At 46.4% G+C, this 27,182-nt stretch overlaps 1 protein-coding gene across 1 annotated transcript in view; it reads right to left on the reverse strand.

Moving 5' to 3' along the window:
* IGDCC4 (immunoglobulin superfamily DCC subclass member 4) overlaps positions 1-27,182 on the reverse strand; it is a gene marked incomplete at both ends in the record, with an annotated part of 84,197 nt that overhangs the window by 45,991 nt on the left and 11,024 nt on the right. The window contains 2 exons of the mRNA XM_082290599.1: positions 777-918; positions 7,678-8,007. Coding sequence (XP_082146725.1) covers positions 777-918; positions 7,678-8,007 — 472 coding nt within the window. The remainder of the gene's footprint in view (positions 1-776; positions 919-7,677; positions 8,008-27,182) is intronic.

Here is a 27,182-nt window from a genome sequence, read left to right on the forward strand (position 1 = left end):
TTTTTTTTGTTTTTTTCCTTCCTTTTTTATTAATTTTCTTTTCATTACGAAGCAACAGAGTCCTATGAACCTTTAGATGCCACACTCCAGACTCAAGGATATAAGTGGGTAGTCTTATAGAACAGTCACTGCTGCAAAAGTATTCCTAAACATCCCCCCACCCCACCCTCTTTTTTTCCTCTTCTGCCACTTGGATTAACTTCCCCAGGTGGGAAACAGCTCCTTCTGCAGAACAGAAGAGGAGTTTTTAAGAACTAAAGGACAATTCAGTCACTGATCCCCTGCAGAAGTGATGTCTACAGACCTCCCACTAAAACCATAACCAAAATCAAAGAAAAACCACATCATGGAGTACAGTCGGGTATGCCCAGGTCAAGAATCCTCACCCCAGGCCCCAATCCCCCATAGAATTCTGTGTCATTTCACACAAGAGGACAAGCCAAAGCAGTCCATGCCTTGCCATGCCCCATCCCAGGCACATACAAGCCCTTGCAGAGTGCAGGTTCTGTGCTGTAATAACTGGCACAATATCAAGGGTTGTTCTTCCTTTGTGGTTTGGATATCTGGGGGAAAGATATTTTATTTAGGTGTTTATGGACTTTTTTTCCTGGGCCTCTTGAATACCTCCTCTTATATGACTTAGTTATCAGGTCCAAACCTGGTCTATCACCTCTCTTGTCATTCTACCATTTTATAGAATGACTTCCACATCCTAAATGGTCAGGTTTTGCTTTGCTCTTTTTCAAGCTGGCCCAGGAAAGCAATCTGGGAATCACCTGGATTCTGCTGGAACAGCTTCATGGTCCTTCTCCCAGGTGATGACAGGGGAGGGCAGCCCCTCGATCCGGCACTCAAACCGGGCCATGCCATTTTCTTCCACTGTCTGCGACTCCGGCTGCTGGAAAAAGCGTGATAATGCTGGGGAAAGAAGAAGGGAAGAAAAGTTAGTAACTCAGTGTTTCTGCTGAGAAATGCAAACCTGTTACGATGTATGAGCTAAGAGAAAGGCTTTTCTCTCCTGAATATAGCCTGAAATGTAACTCCTCCCTTTCCTGTGCCCCTACAGACCCTCAGCAGCCCTAACAACAGTAACTGAAAGGTTTCAATGTGCAAATTTGCTTCTTGCCTCATTTTCTCCCTTAAGGCAACAGTGTGAGAGAAAGACAGGCAATTAGGTGGTTTCACCAGTTACCTTCCTAAATTGCTTCCTTGTCTGTTCACTTGCCATTTGGGAAGGACACAGAATGAGAAACAGAGTGAAAATGCCACAACCCCAGAGATGAGAGTTTCCCCCTTGCCTCACAGCATTCCTGCAGCCACAGGAAATTAAAACAAGGCAAGAGCCGGATGTCAAGCTCCTTACACAAATCAACTGCCCACAGGCTGGCAGTGCTGGAGACCAGAGGCAGAGCCCGTAAGAGTTTTGACCCACCCTCTCCTACCTGCAAAAACCAACTTCATCCTACTCAACCAGATGGGAGGCAGCCAAGGGGATCCAGACACCTTGCTAAGAGGAGGATGGATTTCATACATGCCAGGACACTTGTTTGCTTTCCAACGGTCACCTCTCTCTATATGTGTCCTTCCATAGTAAAGAGGCTGAACTTGTTCTGGAGATAAAACACTAAGGTTTGGAATCACTCTTGGACCGCAATGCACAGCTGCCTCATCTTCCTCCCCTTCCACGCACACAGCAAAACCCGGCAGCAGAAATCCTCCCCCGGGGCTGTCAGCATCTGTCCTATCAACAGCATAACCGGAAGGCATCTCAGCCACACAGTGGAGTCTTGAATATTCATGCAGGCTCCTGGACGGGGGCAGAAAGCCTGTACTCTTTTCCACCAGAAAAACTGGCTTCTGCTTTATCCATCTCTGTTAAACTGCCTTTGCTGCCGGACAAATCCATCTAACAATGCTGTAACACAAGTGCCAGAAACCCCAAACGTGGCACAATGAACATAAATTACAGCCAAAAAACACACTTGAATGCTGGGCCGAGCACAGCACTGTGCTCAGAAAGACCCCAAGTGACCTCCTGGCCCTCCAACACAATATGTGCTTGTTTCACCACCGCTTTCCAAGAACATCCATCATAGCTTTGGATTTTGTAGGACTACAGACTTGAAGTTTTCTTTCCATCTCTCACACACACAAACATCCATGCACACACATACATGCTTTATTGCAGTGTGAGCTTGAGAAAGTATGTACAGTTTGGAAAATGAAATGCTTTTGCATGACCCATTTTAACCTCGGCATATTCTCAGCTGTCATTAGTGTTTTTCTTTAATTTAAATAGTTATCACATGTTTCAAGCAACTCATTGCTCTCCGCAGCAGCTACAGACCAAATTCTCCCACCAGCTGTCCGCCACGTTTAGTTTTCCAATTCAATACAAATGGAATGAAAAATGTTTTCCTGGAAAAATTTGAAAAATACATTAATATGTAAGACCTTAATTCAGCCAACTGCTTTAGTATTCTCAAATACACACTGCAGACCACTTTAACACAGTAATTTCTACAGATTACAAAACCTTTTAAGTTCACGTTAATAAAACTTGCTGAACCCAAGAGTTTAAAAGAAAATCCATCAAATGCCAGTGCATATTCAGGATGGCACCATCAAAACAATGTTCTCCTGGCAGCAGATACCCTTAATCGTCTTTCCCATTATTCTCTTCTCATCCTACAGGTGAAAATGAGAATATTTTGGCAGGCTGTGGAGGGTCATGTACCCAGGAAGATCATGATGGGAGGCAGGAATCCTTCTGAAAAGATGAAATCTGTTGGCATTTCTGCTTCCTCCACTTCATGTTGGGTCACCTGTCTCTCTGCTGTTCATTATTAAGTGGCATCATCTTGGTGTACAAAAAGTGACAGAGCCTCCTAGGCTCCCTGGCAATAACCTATCCTGGTTATTCCTGGCTTTCACTTGCCAGACCTGGTCCTGCAAGCTTGAAATTCCCAGTTGAGAACCAAATCCTGCCCTTCACCTTAAGCCAGCCCCATCTACCCACCGTGCTGGAACGGCTCAAGCAAAGAGCCAAGAAATGCACCCCTGACAGAGCCTCATTGGGATGCAGAGGAGTGTGACCAAACAGCGATCCTGATTAGTGAGTGCAGTGTTCCTCTCGCTTGGAGCAGCACACAGGAACAGCCACACTTCTCAAGACGAATCACAGCTCCTGGCAGAGCCACGACAGGCCGAGAGCTCCGTGGGTGCCAGGGGTTCAACTCTGGCAATGCCCAGCAAACAGGTTTGTCTGTTAGTGCCGTCTCAGAATTCCTGGGGTGGACTTCAGAGGCTGAGCAGCTCCATCATATTCCTTTTACAGCAAGAGGATAGGGATAGTGGGGATAGGGATAGGCTGGAAAAAAACACCTCTGCAAGCTCTGAAAGAAGCAGCCTGCAGCCTCCTCCATGAAGGAGAGGACAGGGAACTTCAACTGGGATCTCTTGAGCACAGAAAGCAACACCAAATCAAAGCAAGAGAAGTGAAAAAGTTTCTTTGATGCAGGACTGAACAAGACCCCTGGATGTCGGCTCTGAAAGGGTCAGGCAGAGACAGACTTGCTGGCTGGGCTCATTGCTACTCCGTAAGCATCTGCATCAGCTTGGGCCAACACCACAGCACGCTCTGATCCCTTGCGTTCCACCTGTCTCATCCCCAGAAGTACCAGGGTGGAATAGATGAGGCAGGACATGTGCAGCACCTCTAGCACACTCAGAGCTGTGCTGCAAACAGCTGGTGCTGGGAGGAAAAAGAAGCAGGCAGGGGAGGAGAGGACTGGAGAGCAGGTCCTGCCACTTGGACACGCTGCATGGATGTGTGTGCAGGTCACAGCGAGTGCAGGACAGGCTCCAAAACACTGCGCACCCTGGGGCCACAGGATCCTTGGAGGGGCTGTTCTCTTCCCACAAACACGTTCTGATGGAAGGGGCTGCTCCAGAAGTGCTGCTAAGTGAGAGGTTTTCCCATAGGGAGGCAGCGAAAGGAGATGCTTGAGGGGAAAAGGCAAACAAAGATGACACATACTCAACATTATTTTTAACTCCTCAACTAAGGTTTAGCTTGCAAAGCCATCCTGAGCCACAAAACACCTCCCAGCCCCGCTGCACTGATTATCCTGAACACCATAATAGGCCACTCAGTAAAAATTACCTACTGCAGGTGAGGAGGTGAAGAGCATTACAGCAAATTGCCCTCAGCGACAGCCGAAGCACCAAGCTCTGCACCACCAGCAGTGGGGCAGGCAGCTCCCTCCGTGATGACATGTTAAACCCAGCTGGAGCCAAGCCGTGTGTGCCAAGGCTTTTAGCCCTGAGCCCAGGGGTGACTGCAGGATGGTGGAACACAGCACCCTCCCCCCTCTCCCAGCAGCGTGATCCGTGCAGGAGGCTGCAGGCTTGGAAAGGCTGCCAGCCAGCAACACTACACCCCAGGCAGAAAATGCAGTCTATGCAAGGAATTCAGCCTTCTGAAAGGGGCTCACTGCTCTCTCCCACAGTGCTTTGCCCCCAGACTCTCTTCGTGATCATCCTCTTTGTACCTTTTATAATTATTAGGAGGTATTTCCAAGGTGGGGGCAACTTCAGCCCCCACCGAGATCACATACACCACCCAGGCCACCCCTCTATGAATGACTCACCTCTGAACAGGCCAGGGGCAGAAGAGGAACACGCAAAGAAAGTCGTGGGAGCAATTTGCCACGGTCCCCCAGCACGGCGCAGGCAGAGCCAGCGCAGTGCTGTCTGCAGGGCCATATGGCAGCACAGGATTGCTCCTGCTCTCCACAGAAGCCAGCTCCCCACCTACCCAAAACAGTATCTAAAGCCACATCTAAAGTCACGGATGGTACAGAGCTTGTGCATTCATGTGCAGGAGGTATTACTGCCCAGTCTGGCTCTGCCTACAGTCCCTGGCCTTCACTCACCTATTCCCCTAATTCACAAAATAAATAGGTTAAAATCTATAAAATAAATCCTTAAAGTAAAAACAAATCCTGGTCTGCCGTTCCTCAAATCCCAAACACGCAGGGCGCCACAGAGAAGAGACACTGTCCGTGTGGAGAGAGGATGATGAGAGATCCTGTGTGTTGATTCCTGCTGTGGCCTGTCCCTCCAGGTGCAGAAACACTCCAAATCTCTCCCTGCTGCTCCCTGCCAGCAGCCACGTGACACTGGCCCATTCCCTTCAGGCACAGCAAACATCTTCATCTGACAGTCAAAATTACTGTAATTTTCTCCAACCTCCCTTGCACAAAATGTTTAAGCTAAATTAAAAGCTTTAACAAATCTTCATCAATGTAGTTATTAACAGGTAGAAAGCTACACCTTCCCACAACTACAGTAACGCCCCTGGTACTTCCATGTGGGAGCATGTGGGGCTCAGGAAAACCTGCAAACCCAATTCAACACCCTGAGCAGCTGCTCATTCAACAGGAGTACTCACACACGAGGCTGGGACCAGACTCGTGCCTCCTCGTTTGCCATGGCCACCACTGCCACAAGGTGTGGATGGGGACCATGGCATGGGTCCCTTGGTGGCACACAGAGCACCAGGGATCACTGGGCAGTGAGCCATATGTTTATCCAGCAAAATGCCAAGAAGCTGAACTCCTGGACCACAGTGGAAGGATGGAAGTCATCACATTGTCACAGCCTTTACACGCCACCCAACCTCCACCACTCCCACCTTCAAAAGGCCTCCTCCAGCCTCCGGGCTCCCTGCTGCCTGGAGCATCCCCTCCCTCCACTGGGAAGCCAGCAGCCCTTACACAGAGGAGCCAGAGCTGCTCTTGGGGTTCTCAGGGGGGAGAAGTGAACTCCCACAAGCCTGAAACATGGCAGATGACACCACCAGCACCAAAGCAGTGTTGAGCAAGGCAGGTGCTATGAATCCCCAATGCTCCTACTTGTTACTGCAAGACTCAGTGGCACACAGAGAGCCCCACAGCCCTGCATGGGAACCTCATCCCAGGGAAGGAAAGACCCTGCAGGTCAGAAGGACAAGCTTAGGGCAGGAATAACACATCCCACCTGCTGAACAGGTTTTCTTCTACTGCCCCATCCTGATCAGCAGTCCCCAGGGCAATCAGCACAAAGAGTAAGTCCATCCACTCCATCCAGCTTTGGATGGACTGTGTTGAGTGGCAGGGGAAAAAACCCAAGCCTTTAAAATCCTCACTTGCTTCTGCTGAATGCTAATGGAGCAAGCACTTTTGCCCAACCCTCGGAACAAATCGAAGCAAGAGATGCATTTCATTAATCAATTCCCTTGCTGCTCCCCGCTCAGAAATGGGTATATTATGTCAGGTGCATGTGTGTGCCATGGAAGCAGCATTTTCCCCGTGAAGATGGTAATAAAAGGAGACATATGAGTACACACAAGAAAAGAGTTCACTTGAAATTTCCTGTTTCTGGGAGAAACACAGAAGGGGATGGAGAGAGGCATCACCCATGTATGCCCCTCTGGAAAAATCCAGGAGGAGAGAAGGGCAATTTAAGTCAGCCTCCCCGTTTTGAGATGTCTCCACTGTTTTAACTTGTAAGACATCAAACAATAAACCCAGGACCATAAAAGAGACACAGTCCATTGCCACTGTGTAAGAGACACAGCACAAACTTCAACATAAGTCACCCCTAAAAGGGAATAAATATATCCTAACTCAGGCTGTCTGGCACTGAGGCAGAAGCAGCTAAATAAATCCAGCTGGACTAATGACAGCTTTTCTACTGCAGGACTTCCACCTCCTCCAAAGCAATACCTGTGTGCAGGATGTCTGACTGCATGCTAAACATTTTCTGAGCAGAAAAGGAGGACATGCTGCAAAGGTCAAAGATTTTCCCCTGATCCGGCAAAGCTTCACCAGCAGTTCTGGTTTTATAGCACAGTGCTCACAGACTGAAACACTCACTTGGCCAAACCTAGATGGCCCCGTCTGGGGTACCAGAGCCTAAAAACGTCCCATTGCAAAGGGACTGCCAGGACATTCTCTCTGCACCTTCACCCCCCACAGCTCCCATGGTGTGCTGTGCAGCTGTTTTCAGCAACATTTACACAAGTCACTGTACTAGAGAAAAGTGTTACTGTATTTGTACTATTTTCTAGCCTCAGCTATTTGGTAGGTCAAGGAATCATTTATTTGCACTCACTTAAAATAGCCCCAGGAGTCAACCCTGAATACAAAGGAATTTTATTCTCAAACTCTGTGTGGATATTCAGCAGTTCAGATCTTGGAGTGTCCTTCTCGATCCAAACAAAAACTGCCCTGAAGAACCCTTTCTTTCACCTCTTCCATACAAAGAGATATTCACCTCACAGGCTGTCATAGCCAGACCCCCCAACAGCCACCTCGCCAAGCACGGGGTGCTGCACTCAGGGCTCTGAAGTTCTCTGCAAAAACAAGCACTATCTTTTGGAGAGAGGAGGGTCCTGTTTTTAATTCATAGTTGATGTCACTTACCTGGGAGAGTTACACAGGATGTTAACACTGGGATAACAGGAAGACACCACTGCTTATTTGTGGACTATGCCCAATCCCACCTATACACCATTATTACGGTTTTATTTCCCAGACATTTTATTTCAAGCTCCTGGGGAAGCAGATTTCTGTATAAATACCAGGAGGAAAAAGAAAGAAAGAAAATCAACAAAACCCCCAGAATACTTACTTGAAAATCTGACTGCAGCTGTTTGACTGGTGACAGTCCCTAGGGAGCTGTGAGACACACAGGAGTAATTACCCTCAGCAACAGCCCTCTCGGGATATTTACTGTCCTTTGCCACAGCCTGGGATGAGATGAAGAGCGATCCATTTGGAAGCACGTGGAGATGTTCCTGCTCCACTAATGGAAACCCATTCTTCTTCCATGTGATATTGATCACTTGCTCAACAGGGGTCAGGTTACAGTCCAAAATCACCACCTGGTTTGGCTCCAGTATCACCTTTGCAGGACCAGCACTACAGCTCAGCTCCAGAGAACCCCCTTCCGACAGCCTCCCTGCAAAGAAAAGACAGTGTGCAGTGGGGGTTGCTTTCCTTGATGAATCACATCCCAGTTTTACACAGCGAAGGAACTGTGGCTGGAGGTACCAGGTGAAAACCAGCCCTGTTGGGTGACCAGCACTGCCCGTGACTCCTCTGCATTCTCTGCTCTGCATTCTCCATCCCCCATCCCTACGGCTGTACAACCTGCACCATTTCTGCCCCAATGGGCCAAGCAGCCACCCCTGTTGTCCACACTTGTTTCCACACTGGATTCAAGCAGAAAGCAGCTGGAAGGAGGTGAAGACGTGGTAACAGTAAGAGCAAGCACCAAAGATGCAGTAAGGACCCCAATCTGCCACGGCTGCCCTGGCAGGCTCCCCTCTCATCTGCACATCAGAGCCTCCTCCAAGGCTCATCAACCCCCACAAGACAATTAAGTGCAAAGAAAAGTATCCAAGCCCCATGTGGCACGTCAATGCCAATGACCACAACCTAATTAGAGCAGTTCCCCCTCTTACTGGCAGTAAGAGCTCAAGTCCAGCTGGGAAAGCAGCAACTCCCACTGATGTTCATGTTCTGGGAAACACATTTCAAAGGAAAGACAACAAAAGAACGGTTAAAAACATGACCTGATGTCTCTGAGCATTTTATCCCATACAGGTGAATCCAGAGTGAGAATAGATGGATGCATTTTCCCCACTAAAAAAAGGATATTCCAATTGTTTGCAGACAGTACCCAGCACATGCCCTTAGGCAACCTTGCTGCTGCAGCCAGAGGCCAGAGCAGTGACCAGCAACAAGCTCAGCTGAACATCTCAGTCTGGCTGACTTCCAAACCCACGTACTCGAGGGGAGCTCCACCTCTGAAACAATGCTCAGCATTTCCTAAAAGAATATTACCATTAATAAAATGCATTTGCCGTTAGAGTTCTCCAGAGACACTAAGTCAATGTTAGCTGGCAGCACTGCTTCCACACACCAGCAATTTCAATCTCTGCTGCGCTCAAACCATCACCATCCACTCTTTTTATGGCTCCGCTCCAAATTATTTTGTCACTGCTCCAATCAGAAATGTTTCCTGCCTCTATAACAAGTTTATCAACACTGGATATGAACCACATGGCTCCTTGCCTGTCTCCTATCACAGAAGGCTACAGATTAATTTTATAGGAATTCAAACACCCTATTAAACCTGCTACTACCTACTGCTGATAAAAGGGCTGCACTTTAAAAGAGTGTGTGTTAAGCATGCAATTAGGGGCAATGACACGCAAAATTACATATGCAGGGAGATGGAATTATTTCATGGCGTGTGCTGGAAACCGCAGGTGTCCCTGGAAGGAAGGGCTTAATTCCATCCCCACGTGTGGCTGATTTGGTGCCTGTGGGGATGGGAACTTGTGAGGTTTGACACCTCTGCTGTACAATGACCACTGAGAACTTGGTTTTGGCCAGCTCTGTCCCTTTAGTGACAAGGAGGCCTTACAAAAACCCTGCCTGTTGATTGCCATTGTTATGGGACAGAACAGACCCTCTTCTGTCACCTTCACTAGGACATCCAGGGGGCAATCTCCCAGTCCCCAAATTCCAGCAAGATGCAGAGATGTCCATGTCACAGTCAGCACAACAGCCAGCTACTGTACTCCGTGACAAGGAGGCAGCCACTGCCAGCACAGAGCTATCTGCAAGTCCCTGGATTTAGCGTTTTCCCGCATGCTGCTATCTCACACTCTGCACAGAGAAAGCACAGCCAGAAGCAGCAGGCATCACCGAGCTCCCACTGTGCACACACCACAATGGAATTTCTGGATTTGTCAGCCAGCACTGCCGTGGCAGGTCCAGGTCAGGCAAATGCCACCAAGTGTCCTCCTGAGGTAAGGGCAATTCTGCCCATTCATGCCTCCTAGGGTAGATTGGTCCTTTGAGGATCACAGCAAGCTACAGAACTCAGTGGCTCCCCAGGAGGATAGAAGCAGGGGAACATGAAGCTGAGTTGAAAGGCTGCCCCAGATGTACTGGAAAGACATTGCCTCTGGAAACCTTTCATGCAAGACAGCTGGTACCAAAAAACTGTATGAAGTAGTGAGAAATTTAGCACACTAAATACCTGTACAGGTGACATAGACAAGCACAGGAGAGGGTTAACAGCTGGAGAAAATTCAGCTGAGCTCGGGACAGGAGGCACACTCAGATGCTGTCACGAGAACCCCCATTCACGTGAGAATCCTCATCCATGGAAAAGCAGGGACACAGATACTTCTCCAGAGGGATGTCCCTATAGCAGCTGCTGCCGGCAGAATGTCTTGAGGGCTCAGCCAGCCTGTGTGTACACACCACCTCTGTGGAGGCAGGGCTGCTACAGCAAAGGCTGTGATATGTGACACAGAGCTTATTCCAAAATACTTGAAACTTTGTTGAGTAAAGTCTTCATTATTTGCCTTTCCTTACACTTGTAATTTTTAGAAGTTCCTGCTCATCTCTTAGGGAAACACAGCCTGTGTATCTGTCCTATTTTCTAGCTTCTTCAGACAGCAATTAGAATGGCACTTTGCTGAAAATACTATTCCTTTTCCAAAGGTGAAGTGCGAGGGGACAGCCAGGAAGAGAGAAGAGATCTGCAGCACAGCTTCCCATAGTAAGAAGCAATTATCAGCCTCTCAAACTTCAATTCCTTAAAAAGTCAGCTCAACCTACTTGCAGCAGAATAAGAACAGAACATACTTTCCATCAGGGCAAAAAGAAGTATTTCTTTTCAAAAACATGTGGTGATGTTTCTACAGCCCTAAATCACCCAGCTCTTCTCCCCAAAGTCAAAACCTACCTGGATCCAAGCTTCTGCTTGGTTGGTCAAACACATGTGACCACCCCTTCTTGTTTGTTATTTAACACAGCCTGGGAAGGTCTTGAGCTGGGCAAATGAAGCTCCCACCCAACACCAGACTGCTCTGACCTGTCCCGAATCATCCAGTCCTCCTTCTTGCCCTTTCGGCCCCCAAAATACTGCAGGCTTTTGGTGACAAGCCATTTGCACATACAGAGGTTGAGCAGCAGGGTCCAGGGTGCAGACCTGGCATTGCAAAAAGCCCCAGTATGACTTTTGTCCCAAGATGTTCAAAGAACTGCATAAACACTTCCTGATTAAGGAAAAAATACCTTCCAGGCTCTGGAAATGTAGGAGGAGGTCTGGTTCAAAACACCGCACTAAATTAGCAAGCCTGACAACGAGATAAAAGCCCCTTCAAGGGAAGGGATCAGAAGAGAGTAAAATTAGTCCAAGTGAGATCAAAGACAAATGAAATCAGGAATGTTAAGTGCTTACAGAAGCTGCTGACTATTTCCAACCTCCACTCTTCATCCTATAGTGACAGAAATGGATAGGACCCTGTTTAAGCACAGAGCCACGTGCTCATACAGCCTCCTGTTAACCTCCACCCTCTTACCTGCTGGAGGTGATGCTGTAATGAATGTAGTCAAGGTGGGCTTCCAAGGCAGGAGCCAGAAGAGCTTTTTACACATCCGTCCCAGGCAGGTGTTCCAGCTACAGACCTCTGCTTTGGAGCCAGACAGCTTTTTGCTTTTGACTCCTCCTGGAAGTAGTTTCAACTGCTGAGCTATTCCAAGGTGGGCAGTAATGGCTCTAAGATCATAAATGTATGTGCACATTCACACACTCACTTGTAGATACACATGACATGCTTGTACATTCACATACACAGAGTTCTGGGGGAAAGCAGATGTATTCAAACACAGAGCATGACCTGGAACGAAGGGTCTTCTATGTAGCAAGTTAAAAGCATTTTGTTCCCATGAAAATTTCTGACCCAGGTTCTGCAGGGTTTTTTCACCCTCCCCCATGTTGCTAACCCCTAGGCTACATTGTGCATAACAACAGCCCAGGAGAAAATGTTCCTTTTCTCCCATCTATTTCCTCATTTCCATCAGCCATCCATCCACCTCCGGCATCCAGGCCCAGTGAAGTAAATTTAAAAGTCTCCTGTTGAGTGGCATAAAAAACCAGGGCGTTTCAAATGAATAAAGGTTGTCAAATCTTCAAGGCACAAAGCTGTCCTCTGCCCTCCATAGGTGCATAGCCCCTGCCAGCCTGAGTTCAGATCCAAGGCAGGCATCTGAAAATCCACATTAAACCAGCCAACAGCCCTTCCCAAATCACACATCTCAGCGTCCAGCCAAACCACACTCCTATCATCTCCTCTCCCCAACATCAAAGGGAGGCAGGAATAGCCCAATGCACCACTGAGTAAAGAGGAAAAAGAATGGATTCTGTTGGGTTTTAATTTCAAATCTATAACTAAGCAGGTGAAGTGTGAGCGAGCAACACAGCGAGGTCGATAAGATTCCTGACAATGCAATTACTTGGACAGAGGTGAGACCCTCACAGCAGTGATTTTACATCCAGGACATGCAATACTCCAAGCCCACAGAGTTGGGAGCCTTCACTCCATGACTAAAAACAGCACAAACCCCCACCTGTATCCTTGCACACAGGGCTATTTCCCTCCCCTTTTCTGAGGTTTAACCACTTAAATCAAGGTGGAAAAACCTAGACAAGGGAGATGCTTGCTCTGGTGAAATTTTGGCTATCAGCAGTAAACATGTCCTTGAGCTCTGCTACACACCACGAGCAAATAAAAGGTTACTGTTCAACAGGAGACAAATGGCTTTGTGTGGAGGAGAACAAGTCGTGGTTTAGTAATTACCGTGGAAACAAAACATTCAGGCATAAACCAAAACGGATTCAGTGCACTGGCATATCTATGCTTCTTTTCTAGCACAGCTGAAATCACCTGATCCACAATCCCCAAGTAAGGTCCATAAGAGACTGACAGCACATCTCCATCAATTCTATCTTCTCTTCAAGAAACTCATTCAGCTGTGGAAAGCCGAAGACATTTAGGCACACACAAGATCCCAAGGCACAACCACGCCTACAAACCCCAGCCCACTCAACAATTCCAAGGCTCAGACCTTCAATTCAAGGCAGGGGAGGCCCATCTTTAGCATAGCTGAGAGAGGCCCCAGGAGCAGCTCAAGGACACCCAGCCCAAAGCAGCCAAACCACTGACAGCCTCCAGTGCCTTCCTGTGAAACCCCTCAAACAGTCCCAGCCCAAAACAAAGAGAGCTGAGCCAAGCCAGACAAGACCCATTACAGCACAGGCCTTGGGAGATTAATACTTCACAGGGAGCAAAGTACAAGGGTTTCTAATCTGACACACTTCCAGAGCTGACATCACTTCTAATTCTTGGCAGCCAGAGATTTTCCTGGGGAGCCGCTGTTGTGCTGCAGGTCCCACAGCCTGGAGCCTGGCCAGCACGTTTCCTATTCCACACACATCTGGCACTTTGAAACTGGCTTGTGCACCTTGCAGAGATCCAGCCAAAGAAAACCTTCCCAGGAGCAAGGCAAGTGGCTCAGGCAAGGCAAGCAGAGCGCTCAGTCGTCGTGTGTGTTCTGTGGGATATCAGGCCGTAAGAGGAAAGGGCTCCGCTCTCCCCTTCACATCCCACAGGAGGTGGCAGGAATTCAAACTGCATTTGAGCCTCTGCACTGTCGCCTGCCTTAATTTATGTATTTATTTTGGATGTTGAACCCGTGGAACTCAACAGCACAATTAATCTTATTTAATTGGGAGTGAACAGCACTGAAGAAAAGTGAAGTTACTCCTTCCAAAGGGTCTTCCTACCTCTCAGCAAGCCAACTACTGTGCCATTGTTCTGTTTAATGTAACCTTCTGCCGATGCTCTTCAGAGGCTCTTAGAGCTGTAGAAAATCTTTACGTTCCCATTGTCTAATTCAAAGAGTGACTATACTTCAGTGTGTCCCCATTAAAGCAACACAAAGCTCTCTTTCTTCTTGGAAACTTTATGCATTGACAATTACAAGTCAATAGCTTGGTCTCAGTCTGTTTTTAGGGCAATTGCACTTGGCAAGTGGTGACCCAGAAAGAAATCTGGATGAAGGTCTCTGACAGTCTGCATGCTGGGTGCTCGGCAACATCAGCACTGAAAGGAGAACCGGAGGAGCTCTGGGCTTGGAGCACCCCACTCCCATGATCTCTGCAGAATGGGAGGCTGAAAGAGGAGCTGGGCACCTAAATCCCCTTGTGCATCACTTGTTCAGCCTCCCCATGGCACAATAAAACAGAAAACATTCTTCCACTCAACCGTAAAGGAGGCCTGTGAGACAGAAGGGTCAAGATCCCTACATTCCCTATTCAGTTACCAGATGTTACTGGAACTTTCTACCTTGTAACAGCAACACGAATAAGAAAGTTACACATTCAACACCCATTAAGCCTCTCTGGAACAGAAGGCTCCTAAAACTAATCTCCAGAGCTGCTGAAAAGACCATTTCATTAAGACTCGATATCCAGGCACAATGGAGCAGTTCCAGTGCTGAGCAGTGTTCACCAGTGGGAAGCCAACCTTATCCTAATTCTGCATGTAAACAACCTAGACGGTTTATTTAATAATGCAGCATGTCCCACTGCTGCAGGAGTATCTATCCAGCTGGCAGCAAGGGACTCTCAGATCATCCCCTGTCACTAAGCTGATCCCTGCCATTCATGAGCAGCTGGGTGCCAGCCCAGCACTGCAGGCAGCAAGAGGCAGCATGTGGAGAGTGTCACATTGTCCCCATGTCAACGGGCTGGGTAAGAGGCCATGCCAGGAGCAATCCCCTCTCACCCTGCATAGATCCAGCTGCAGTCATGGTGTATGTACAGTGTCCTGGTCACTCCCCAGCTTTGGCCTGGTGGTGCTCCTCAAGTCCTAGCACACATCTGGACCCAGGATGGAGTACTGGCAGGGAAAGCTGGAGCATGCAATTCTCCCTGAAGAACAATGCTGGGCATGAGCCTCTGGCCTTTGTCCTGTTCAAATTCCCAGTTCAAAATAAGAAAGCAAAAGGGATGGCATGAAAGAAACATCTAAAACACGTGCAACACTGCATCACTGTTTATGGGCCATAGCAGGAAAGAATGATATAATCTAAAGCCGTAATTACAATAAATAGATGTGCTGGTTTGGGATGGGATTGAATTAATTTTCTTCACATGGGGAAGTGAATACCTTTGTGTATAAATATACACCAAGGAAAACACCAAGGAAATAAAACAGCTGAAAAGGTCCCCATGGAAGTATTTTTGAAGATGCTCCTAACACTGAAGTCAACTGAAGCTGCTCATTTCAGCCACCCAAGACCATCAAAGCCACTAACCCACGCAGCCCTGGAAACTCTAACCTAAGTAAAATGCCAATCAATTTCTAGAAAGGGCTATGTGCTCTCATGCTTCCACAGAAGCATCAGATTTGCCCAAATATCTGTCTACAGATGATGCCTAACAGACAGGGACAAACACCATATCAGCTCTCAAGATCAAGCTCATTCTCATTGAGATGTGTGTTATTCTGATGTATCCCGTGCAACAAATGGTCCAGAAAGATGAAACAAATCAATAGCAGTAATAATCTATTCATCATGTTGAACTGTCAATGGCAATTATAACAGTAAAGTGCTTGACTTCTGCAAAGGTTAAGCTTTTGTATTTCTCCTCTCTGACCCCAGAAAGGTTTCTGAAGGCAGATGAAGTCTAGAACTTCAAAATCCAGATTTGCTAAACTCAGCCTTTTCCAGGTCTTCTCCTCAAGGTGTCTCACAGCAGAACAGGGAGAGGTGTCCCTGTGTATAGCAATATAAAGGTCAGCCTCCCTTGCACTGAAGGATGCTCAAGGTGCCGAAGTGCCTTAAACACTAAAATCCCTGAAAACCTCTCCACAATCCCCACACTGCCCAACCCAGGGAGGATTGAGCTGTTCCTGTGCCTTTCCCAGCTGCTCCATGCCAAGCACATGATGCACCAAACCTCAGGCTTCACTCTGTAAACATCTCCAAAGCAGTGTCCATCTCCCAGCCCTCATCCTTCCCTTCCTAAAAAGCCAAACAGGAACAGCTGAGACGATCCCTGCAGAAGCTGCCACAGGCACGGGATGCATAGGAAACTCAGGACAGCCTTGGGTTTGCATTCAGAGATTTACAGTGTGGAGGCACATTAAAATTACAAGCCTGAACAAGCGCACTGGAACAATAACACATCAGAGTCCTGTAATTGGGCCCTGAAATACACTTAGTGAAAAATACAGACCAGCTGCAACGCTGGAAATGCTCCTAATGCAATCCAAGGTAATTATTGGTAACAGACCATCAAACAAGTGCATTAATATGCTCTGATCAGAGAGAGAATCAGATGGACAGTCTGGCACAGCAGCTTGTACCTGCAAATTATTTAAATTATTTGAAAGAGCAAAGCCCCAAAGCCCTAGAAACACTAACTCTAATGAAAGTTATTAAATGCTATTTTTGTTATCTGCTGGTGTTAACATCAGAAGGCCCTTTTGCTGCAGTGACTGTAATTGTGCTGCTGAGGGTCTGGGCTGAATAAGCTTGAGATTTGCAGACTAAAACGACTGCCTTGGATTTGCATGATCTCACCGACACCCATTTAAACACATACTGACTTCCTGCATTTTTCACTGATGTTGGAAAGGAAAACCAGTTATTTTGCTTTTGTGAGATGCACAAGTTCCTGATTTTACTTCATCATACATACACTTTATCTGCAAATGACACAGAGGAGTCTGAAACAACATCTGTTACAACATTACCTATTTTTATACTTCAACTGTTTCAGTTTAGCATATTTTTAGGATATACTTTCATCTCTTCATGCCTGAGAAAGCTAAAAGTATGCAGTATGATACAAGCTTCAGTATCATCCCTCTTGAGAATAGTCACTTAACCAGAAATTAATACTGCCAAATAAAAACACAAAAATCCTTCACCTGTGGGCTACAGTTTAAGAGTGTTTTGGAGCTCTTTTCCCCTGGGTCATGGACTTTGCATATTCCAAAGATACAAATATGAATACGTTAAATTGAAAAATGTTCAGTTCCAACAGCAAATATTTTATCAGTCAAGTTCTCATCACCCTACAGTATCTAAAAAAAAAAAAAAAAAAAGAAAAGAAAAGGCAGTATACCCAATGCTAAACCTTGGGAAAAGCCAAAGAGGATTGAAACAGTGTCCCCACTCCAAGTCTGAATCTAGCAGCCAAACTTCCCAGCTAATACATCCTGTCCTCTCTACCTGATAATTCTTTAGCCTTTGTAACTCAAAATTTTATCCACAAAATGCAGTGTAAAGCTGTGGAGCAAGCTTTATCAGAGCCCATCCTGCTCCTCCCTCATTTTAAAGACCTCCAGAAACTTGGGCTACACTTTACAATTTCAAAAGAAACACACCACCTGTAATCTTATTTTCTTTTTTTCACACTGCAAGACAGGCATGCTTCCAGCTTTAATGGTGTGCCCAAAGACTCATCCACCTCCAGTGAGAGTCAGAGGCACGTCCAGTGAATTTCATGACCTGGTTCATGGTCCATTTTGCTTCCCAGCATGTCAGGCATGTTGCATGTCACCAAGGACAGCAAGAAAGCTTGGCAGCAAAGGAAAGAGGAAGAGCATGTTACAGAGAAAGGACATGAGCCCCTTGACTCTGCCCTTGCTTGGGCACACAAGGCTTGTGCTTGGAGTGCCAGCTTGGCCCCAGAGCCCCAACTCGCCCACCACAGCTCTCTGCAAAGGAGGCAGGCACTGACAACAGCTGCTCTAATTTATTAGTTGTGTCTGTTCATGATCACCAACCCTCCCTAGGATGCACCACTCCAATCACAGCCAGACAGAAACGGAGAATGTGACTCGAGGCAGCGGAAAAAACACTTCTCCATCATGTGTGCTTTACCCTTCACAGGCTCCACTTCGAGTTGTCTTGCCTGTCATTAAAAGGAACTCACAACCCGCTGCTGAATGATGTACTGTAATCAATACAAATAGCCACAAGATCCCCTGGAAAGGATGTGGGAGCACTGCTCAGCAGCGGTATTTATGAGTGCAGGATCCCACAGACCAGCGCAGTCCCAACTCTCCTGAGTATTTCCACTATTTATACTGAGATCAGAAAATTAAAATGATATTTTATGCTTAATGGTTCGAACAAGACCTGTGAAGTCCTTCTCTCGGTCCCATTTACAACACAAATGCCAATGACAGAGCAGCAGATGGTCAGAAACACTCCCCTAGAATATTCAGGCGATTCAACTTGAATCTGTGCCCAAATCATTTAACTTTAATGGATTCTTTCATTAACAACCAAAGAAAGGGAATATGGTTGCCAGGACATTAAAATCACTTTTTCAATTATACTGTTATAAAATCGAACAAATTAGCTGTAATTCTTAGCTGAAGCTTAAATGGAAGCACGACTTTATGAAAGAAATGAAAATTGATTTGGATTAGTGGGCATCAAGGGCTTTTTAAAAATTAACAAGATTCTTATGACTTCATAGCATGGATGGATTAGCTGGAGGTTTTGCTGCCCTGTGCTTGCTACCTGCCAAAGCATGGCAGCTGGCTTCACAGCATTCGTTACAGCAGGGTTTAATTAGACTGAGGGGAGGGGATGCAAGGATTGAAGCTGGAAACAAAGTTCTAGAGAAGCTGGGTGGTGTCTGAATTCACCTTTTGGACCTAGCCCAACAGGGTCTTGGCAAAACTCAGGGAAATCAAAACCTCTAAGCTTTAGCAGGACAAGGTCTACAGGCAGTAGTGTTTAGCTCGGGGTGGTCTTGCAAAACTGTACCGGATGCTTCACAACCACAAACAAAAAATCAAGCCCAAGATGTCCGCTATAAAGAACACATAACTTTAATGCAGGCTACTGAAAAAAAAAAAAAAAGAAAAAAAGAAGAAATACCCAACATACCACAAAAACATAAACCAGGTAAGGATTAACAATGGAAGCAGCAAAAGAGCAATTCATAAAGGAAACAGGAACTGTAACACTGGGCACCAGGATACAAGTTACCTACAACACAGAGCAATGGGCTCACACTAGGAAGAAAAATGTCCTTTACATTGTATAATATGGACTTAATGAAAGAGACCTTCACTGAACACAACTTGCATTGATCCTAAAGACCAGGAACCCTAAGATGTACTTTAGAGAGCCATCCCCCTGCTAGGGAAGGGAGTGATTTGGAACTGTTGCCCAGAAAAAAGAGACTGAAACCAAGCTGGAGACTTTTATACCTGCACTGGACAAAGCCTTTTAAAATTTATTTATTGAAAAAAAAAAGAAGAAGAAAAAGAAGAAAAAGGCACTACAGGGAACAATCCTGTTTTGACCCCTTTGAGCCGGATGGGATGTTTCAGTGCTCAGGCTCCACCCCGAACAACTCCAGGATGATGCACTGCCGAGAGCACCTGCCAGCTGGCACAACTGGCCTCTGTAAGATAAACGCAGCAGAACATTTCAAAACCATTTTCATGAAATCTTGCAACACAAAGCACTTTAGATTACTCCCCTTTACGAGTCAGCATTTCATATTTAGTTATTTCTGCTCTTTATTGCAACGCAGAGGGTGGCAATTTGCATCAGTAAAAGACGGCTGGAAAAGTTAATCTTTCTTTGGACAATCCTTAATACTACTGCTTTGCCATAATCCTGCTGGTTCATCACCCTGTATCTGGCTTTCAGAGTAATGCCACAGAGTAATGTTCTCCAATAAATCAAGAAGAGCTTTACCCTTTGAACCAAGCTTTGAATTGTAATCGCTGTGGGTCTCCGTGTGCTTGTTAGCAGGTCTTATATTTAAGAAAACAGGAGAACACATTTTAATCCAGAACCTTTCAAGCTCCACGTGTCTTTGAGATCTTTTAATGATTTAAAAATCAGAGCACCCTCTGGTTTTCTGTTAGAACTAATGGCAAGATTTGGCCTAGTACGATGGCAACTACGCACACAAAACACACATAACCAAGACCTTTATCTTGTCTAGGGTAGGGATCTGAAAAGCCTGGAGTTGGTAAGAAAGGAGACCCACCGATGAGACTGTCACTGACAGTGATCTCTTTGCAAGGCAAAGCAGAATGGGCTTCTCCAAACCAATGCTTTAGGCCGAAGGTGACTTTTATTTTTGCACCACTGCAATGGCACAAGAGCAGGCACACAGCAAACTAAGGTGCTTCTGCTGAATGGCAGCAAATGCCAGGGTAGGAAACAGTAATTTCCAGTCAACAGCATAGGAACTTCCTGACCCAAACCGCCTGACCCAACCCAGCAGCACAGATGAACACTAGCAACTGTACCCGTGAAATCTGGCCTCCAGGCTCACGCTACTCCCCGGCAGGAGCAGGTACAAGAACTGGCACTTCTCACCACACTGTAGGCACCAGCACCTCTGTCCATCAACTGTGAGTTAAAAGTACCTACAGGGACTTCTGAATATCCATTTTGACTTGCCTACGAGAAGAAGCTTATTATTATCATAATTATTAGTAACAATTATACAACTATTATATATGTTAATATATGTCAACAGAATATTAATATATTCTCTACAGGGTATTTCACAGAATTAATGAGATCTCATAATGAGCCTAACCTCTCTGACATCTTGCTGATACTTATTTCTAAGCAAGTTACTAAATTCAGTGCGCATCTGCTCCAGCATTGAACTGGCTTGCAACTCAACTCAATACCGGTAGGTGAAAAGGACACGAATGCTAATAAAGGAAGGTTTCTGCCTTTCTGGGGGCAGTGATGGAGGAGGGAGATGTACATTTACTCCTGTTGCCTTTATTATCAAGCCGGTTCCCTCTACTACAGGCAGCTCTGAGCAGCCAAGTCTTAAACCACCCCAGCTCCTGCGGCAGTGAATAGCAGCAAGCCCCCAAGTCCTCTTTGCCACTGACACATCAATTCAAGCGCATCACAGGGCTGTCCCTATCTCCAGTCCCACCTCCTCCCCAAGACCTTCAAAGTCAACTCCAGCAAGGCTGCTGCTCACAACATTGTTTTCCTAGTGGTCTTATTGGATATGCAGGGCTTCCCACCCTCTGACACCTTCCCAGCCTGTTCAGGTGCCATGAAAAGTGAAGTAAGCACTTTCCCATGCAGTGGGAAAGAAACCACAGTGCAGTCCTACAGCCAGTGAAATGTGCCCTCAGCATCCTCAGAGCCAGACACAGTGGTACAGCCAGGGACACACAAGGCACCTCTTGTGTTCATTTGCATCCTACCTCTTGTACAAGCTGAGGTTCAGGAACAAGAAGTAACTCATTCCAGCAGCAGATCCTAAAAGCCCTAATTCTCTGGTAGTGAATTCAGCAGCAAAATTCCCACAGAGAGGAGGATTTAGCCCTCAAGAAGTCCAAAACAAAAGCAGCATCTGTGACTCACCCACGAGACCCACAGCCACAACAGTGTAAAAATTACATTCACATGGACTTGATGCTACTCATGGAAAACAACTCTGGAGCCTTTCTGCTGGCAGACTCCATCTCCGTGCACGCTTCTCCCCCGCTTTTGTTCTTTATACGATATTTGCATGGAAACAAGAGCCCCATTTCTCAGCTGCTCATCTCATCCTGCTGTCTGCCCTTCCCCAAAAGAAGACAGACTTTTCAGAGAGGCTGTTTTCATGCAAATAGCCGGGAATGACAGAAGAACAGTGAGCACCTCCCAGAGCCAGGGTGCCAATACCAAGCCAGGGACACCCCATGTGCACAGAAATCCTCTCACCCTTTTGGTGATGAAAGGTGCTGGGTATATGGGAAGAGTTCACTGGGAGACTTTCAGAGCATCTTCCATGGAAAAAAGTCTCTTACTTCAAGAGCATGCTGAGAAGGTCTAGTTGTGTGGGAAACAACATCAACCACCAGCCAGGAAAAGCCCTGCTAGCTTGAGGTATCCCCAAACTCAGCACTGACACGTGGCACCATCAATATGAGACTCAGACTCCTTCAAAAAAAACCAACCCAGCAGTTATGGGAGGTTCATATTCTGCTCTTGCCCCTGAATCCTGCATTTTTTGCTCTTTTATAAGCATACTATTGTTGTTCCAGTGGGGTTGGCTATGTGGCAAGTCTAACCAAAGGGGGGGAAGCTGACAGTGACCTGCTCCGTATATCTAACTCAAGAGTGTCAGCCAGACAGTGCTGTCAAAGGGCAAAGAATACACTCTGGAAACAAAACCTCTTTGTGCCTCTAATTTTGTTCCAGTTAAGTCAGTTCAGCTGTTCCATATAACCAGTCAAAAACATTCAGCATTTCCCAAAGTATTTTAAGACTTCAAAGTTGTAGGTTTTATTTTGACAGTTTTAAAGCGCATAGCTTTTTTTTCTTTACAGATTTTTTTTGCATTAAAAACAAGGCTGTTTAATAAATTAAGCTTTACAACAACTGCTGCCGCTCTGCTTTTATCATGGCTTCAATTAAAATATTGTTTCTTGAAGACAGCTAATGGCTTCTGAGGAAAAAAAAAGAGGGTGTTTCACTGAGAATGTTTTCAACAGACTCAGTTAAAACTTGTGATTAAAACCAAACTCCAAGTAGGGCAGGCTCAAAACCATGGAGGTTTTAAAGCTGTCCAAGTTGCTGATCTAAACTCAAAACTTCACATCCTTAAATGAGCATACCTAAAAAACAAGTTCTTCAACACCCAACAATGGAAAATGTAGGGAAAAGTGACCTCTCCAACACTCACTGATGAGGAAAATGTAGGAAAACCACCGTTTAGAACAGTGCCCGGCAGCTCAGCAGAGACAGGAGCTCATGAGGAGCAGGCTGTTCCAGAACAAAACCTTCCTACATAACCCAGGCAGCAGATCTGACCTTTTCATCTACAAAAAACAGACAGCCCACCACTGAACTCATTACCGCTGGAGATCTGCCCCTCAACACTGGTTTTTTTCACAGTCACAGGGCCAAACCTGTTCTGACACCTATTGCCTCCTGTCAGGAAAGCGCTGGAACAGCTCGGGGACAAGATCTGTGCTGAAACCAAACCTGTCTGAACTCTCCCCATGTAACCGGAGCTTCACACACCCGCGCTGACAATGTCACCATGCTGAGCCAGGCAAGCAAGCAAAGGACTCGTGTCTTCAAAAGCAAACAAAAGAGGGCTATAAAAACTAATTAGCTGTTTGTGCTCACTGCTGCTCTTCTCTGCAAAGCTGTAACCACAGCAAGTACATCTCTGAGGGCTTCTCACAAGCAGCTCTGGGATGGCCCAGGCTGGGCCAGATTCGCAGTGCCAGCAGCAAAGGCCCTAATCCCACAGTTTTGAGGTCAAAGCTCCACTTGCACAGTTCACAGTACAGCCCACAACCAGCTGTGTCAGCACAACTGAGAAAGGAGGATCAAGCAGCCGTGGGGACGAAGCTTTTAAGCCTGCGATGCTGCCAAATGCTTCGTATCACAGCCCTGCCTATTTGCATTTCTGCCTTGGGCCCCATCTGTAGCTTCCCATCCATGTAAAAGCTGTCCCCAGGGAGAAGAAAGGCTACTGTCCATTTGTTCAACACATCTCTAGTGCATCCAGCTTCAAATGAAATAGGTGGTAAAACTCTTTTCCATGCAGTTTTGACTCTCTTGTTGTCTGAGGGCAGGGAAGACCAGAAATGGAAATAGCTAGTCCAGTGGCTTTGATCAGTCAGCACCAGGCACCAGTGCAGCTCCCAAGCTGTCTTCCAGCTCCCAAGCCCTCCCAGCCTTCCATGCCAGCACCACATCCTCACTATCAGAAACACAGACGTACACACTTAATTCTTTCCTCAACTTCCACTTCAGATAAAAGATCCTATAAAGTAGGTCTCCAAATGCAGTATCAATTAAATCACTTTGTAATAATACCCAGGAATACCTTTAAAATATGGTTGCATCCTGTTTCAGAAGTCTTAATGAGCCGTATTTTTAGCCCAGGAATAACCTGAAAATGAGCAGAGACACACTGCAGCACTAAAACTATGTCACTGTAAAGCCACTTCATTACAAATCACAGCTCTCTTTGCGCAGATAATTTCCTCCAAGAGCCCAACTAAGCTGTTACAAGGTTTTCCAGCAGGCACATGTGTAGGGCAGCCAGAAAAGAGCCTGATATACCAGGCAAAAGTTGGGAACCAGGAGAAAGAAAGGAATAAACACAGGAGATGGGTCCCTTTCAACACACAGTGTCTCAGCAGAGGTCACTGCAATTACTCGGAACTGGAGGAGGGCCAGGGCACCATGCATGCATCTGTCAGGGATCCCACTCAGGCTCCAGGGAGGCATCCTCACACACGGGAACTGCAAGGCTAGAGAAAGCAGGAGCTCCAGCTGAGACCACCCAGCCTCTCGTGCCTCACACTCGCTACCTGCAGTGTCAAAGTGCCAGCACCTGGCTGTCAGAGCTGCACGAGGGAGCATAGACCATCCTCCAACAGCCATTTTCACCATCAACAACATCCACAGGTGACAGACACGTGGAAGACAGAGGTAAGGTCAGGCATCTGGCACCTCAACTTGCTTAAGCTTCATGGAGAAACTGTGGAAAGCAAGGAGTAGAGGAGGTACAAATCTGGGGCTCCACAGGATCCAGACATGACAGTGGCAGGTACTCCGAGGACATTTCTGCTCATGCTCAAGGGTTTGAAGAATTCAGCAGCACCCACAGCAGCTCATTCCCAAAGCCCCTGGCCTGCACACTGCACTGCCTGGGAGTCCTGCAGGGCTTGTGAGCTCAGACAGGACTGAGAAGAGGCACAGACACAGCCCCCACTACTCATGGTTCTGGGGAGAATGCAGCGCTCTCCTATTCCCTTTAAAGAGAAAACAAGTCACAAAAACACCCCAAGCAAATGCTGGGGGAGTGACACCCTGTCTAACTCAGAGGGACAGTGGGAGACTGGTGGCTCTCAGGCTCTAGAGAGGAACTCTGCGTCGCTTTTCTGGAAGCTGCACCTTCCCTGATCCTGGAAGAAAGCTGGGGTAAGGGAATACCCATGCACTCCTTATCTCCTTAACATGAGGAAAATAATCTAAAATGGGCTTCTCCTCTGAATCAGCTCCAAAGCTATCTCAGAAAAGCCACATTATCTCCCAGCAGCCCAAACCACTCCTATTCGTGATGGAACAATAAAGCCATTACTACTGAGCAATCACACTATTACACTGTTGTTTTACATGGCTATAATTTAACAGTTCCTCACTGTTTGCTTTAGAAAATCTGTTCTTGAAAGGTCTATAAAATTATGAACTCTTGCTTCAGTTTGAAAACATAGGCACGAGCAGGGATTTCTGTTTCCTAATAAATCACATACCCCTACTAGTAAACACCAGCTTATAAGAAACATCTTTTGTTTATTGAAAGTAAATAGCATGTGGACATTTTAAACAAAAAGAAGGTGGGAGGCGGAGGGGGACAGACAGATTATGTTTTCCACTTTCATTTTGCCTTGTGTCTAAACAAACAGCTCCTAACAGCTTTGTTTTCCAAACCAACTTTCTCCCAGCTGCTATCTGGAACCACAGAAAGGGAAAGCAATACTCAAGATGTACAAGGATTACTTAACTTTGCACACTTGTTTTACTCAGCAATCAGTGGCCTGGATACACAAGCCACAGGGAGGGTTGCTAGGAATAAGCAGTAGCCTTGGAGAGACCGGCTGGCTTCACAACACATCAGTACTGGGAAGGTACACTCAGACCCTCACGCCATGCCAGGGGGAGCCAGCATTTTGCCAAGCTTTTGTGACTGGTCACAATTTTGCCACAGGAACCAATCCGCTGCCTTCCACTGAGCCACAACCACACAGAAACCTGGAAGATGACTCTGAACAACAGCTTAGAGAGGAGGTCAGAAAAAACAGCTCTTACAGACCCCCCAAGGACAGCCACCTGTAGCACCTGAAAACAAACTACCCCTGGGAACCTTTTTTAGCCATGGTTGTTACTGTTTCCATAAGGTAGAGGAAGCACAGAGATACAGACCCAAAAATACACAAGAAATTATACCAGGATGGAGCACACGCTAATGTTTCTGAATTTTTCATCATCTTCAAGATCAAAGATATTAATCATCAAAGATCTTTCTCATCCCTCTGCCTTCAACTGATGATCAAGGCACCAAATACTCCCACATTCCTTTTTCTTGCCTTCTTGCTACACACAGTTTAGTGTTACTTAGACCACATCTGCCTCACAAGTTCCTTGCCTAGGAGAGATGTAGCAACACTTCACTGAAGTTTCAGGGTAGGAATAGCTAGAGTTAATATTTTGATCTGTTTCACTCAAACAGCAGAAGATTCCTTACATCCAGGCATAAATACAGAGACCTGAATCTATGAGAGACTCAGAAATGATGTGCAAATACCTGGCTCTATCGCAGCTCTCACCACTGAAACTTGCTATATTTAACCCACCACAACTGAACAGCCTCTGTAGACAAGGCTTAGTCAAATGGCAGATTCTACATAACATTAATCTTTGACAGTCCTGACAAAGAAATAACTCCACTTCCAAGCTGGACCTTCACAAACATTACCCAAAAATGGCATTTGAAGGGCCTCAGTGGAGTCCAGAACGTGGTAACTTCTCACTTACACCTCATTCAAGCCATCCAGGTCTTGCAGGAAAGCACCTGTACAGCTGGGAACATGCAGACATCCCGAGCCAGCCTGCACTGTGGGAACCAAATCCTCTGCACGAGCCCTTTCATGAAGGCTTTTTCTCCCACCGCTCTACAGCTGCCACAGCGAAGTCCCCTTGACAGCACATGAATTTTACTGCTACTTGCAGTGCAAATGAGATAATTAGGTCAGAAATCTTCAATGCCCTGCCACTGCCATGGGTAATGAAATTCTGCAGTTCACTTGAAAATAAAATTGCAAGGAGAAGGGCAGGTAAAGCTCTTTCTCTACCAACAGCCTGAAGTCTAGCTGTGAAGCCATCCAGCAAACAGCTTAGTCCAGCTCCACCAAGAAGAGGTCCTTCCTGGCAGCTGGGAAGTCAATGTATGAATTCAACAGTTTTTAAAAAGAGGAGCACTCATACGGGAAAACCAGGGGCACAACAGATTTGCCAGTAAAACATAAGGTACAAGCAGCCAAACTGCCACATTTTAACCAGTGACAGCCCTTTTATCTTGCTGTGTGCTGGCTTTCTCCTTTCAAAAGGAGACCAGATCACATCTCTGTTCTTACCTGAAATACTGTCTTCAGAGAAAAGGGGCAAAGAACCCTTCTGCAGGGGTGTCACTTCGGTGACAACCCCAAGACACATGCACTACTCAGA

This window comes from Coloeus monedula (assembly GCF_965178545.1).
Source record: "Coloeus monedula genome assembly, chromosome: 14".
Lineage (NCBI taxonomy): Eukaryota > Metazoa > Chordata > Aves > Passeriformes > Corvidae > Coloeus > Coloeus monedula.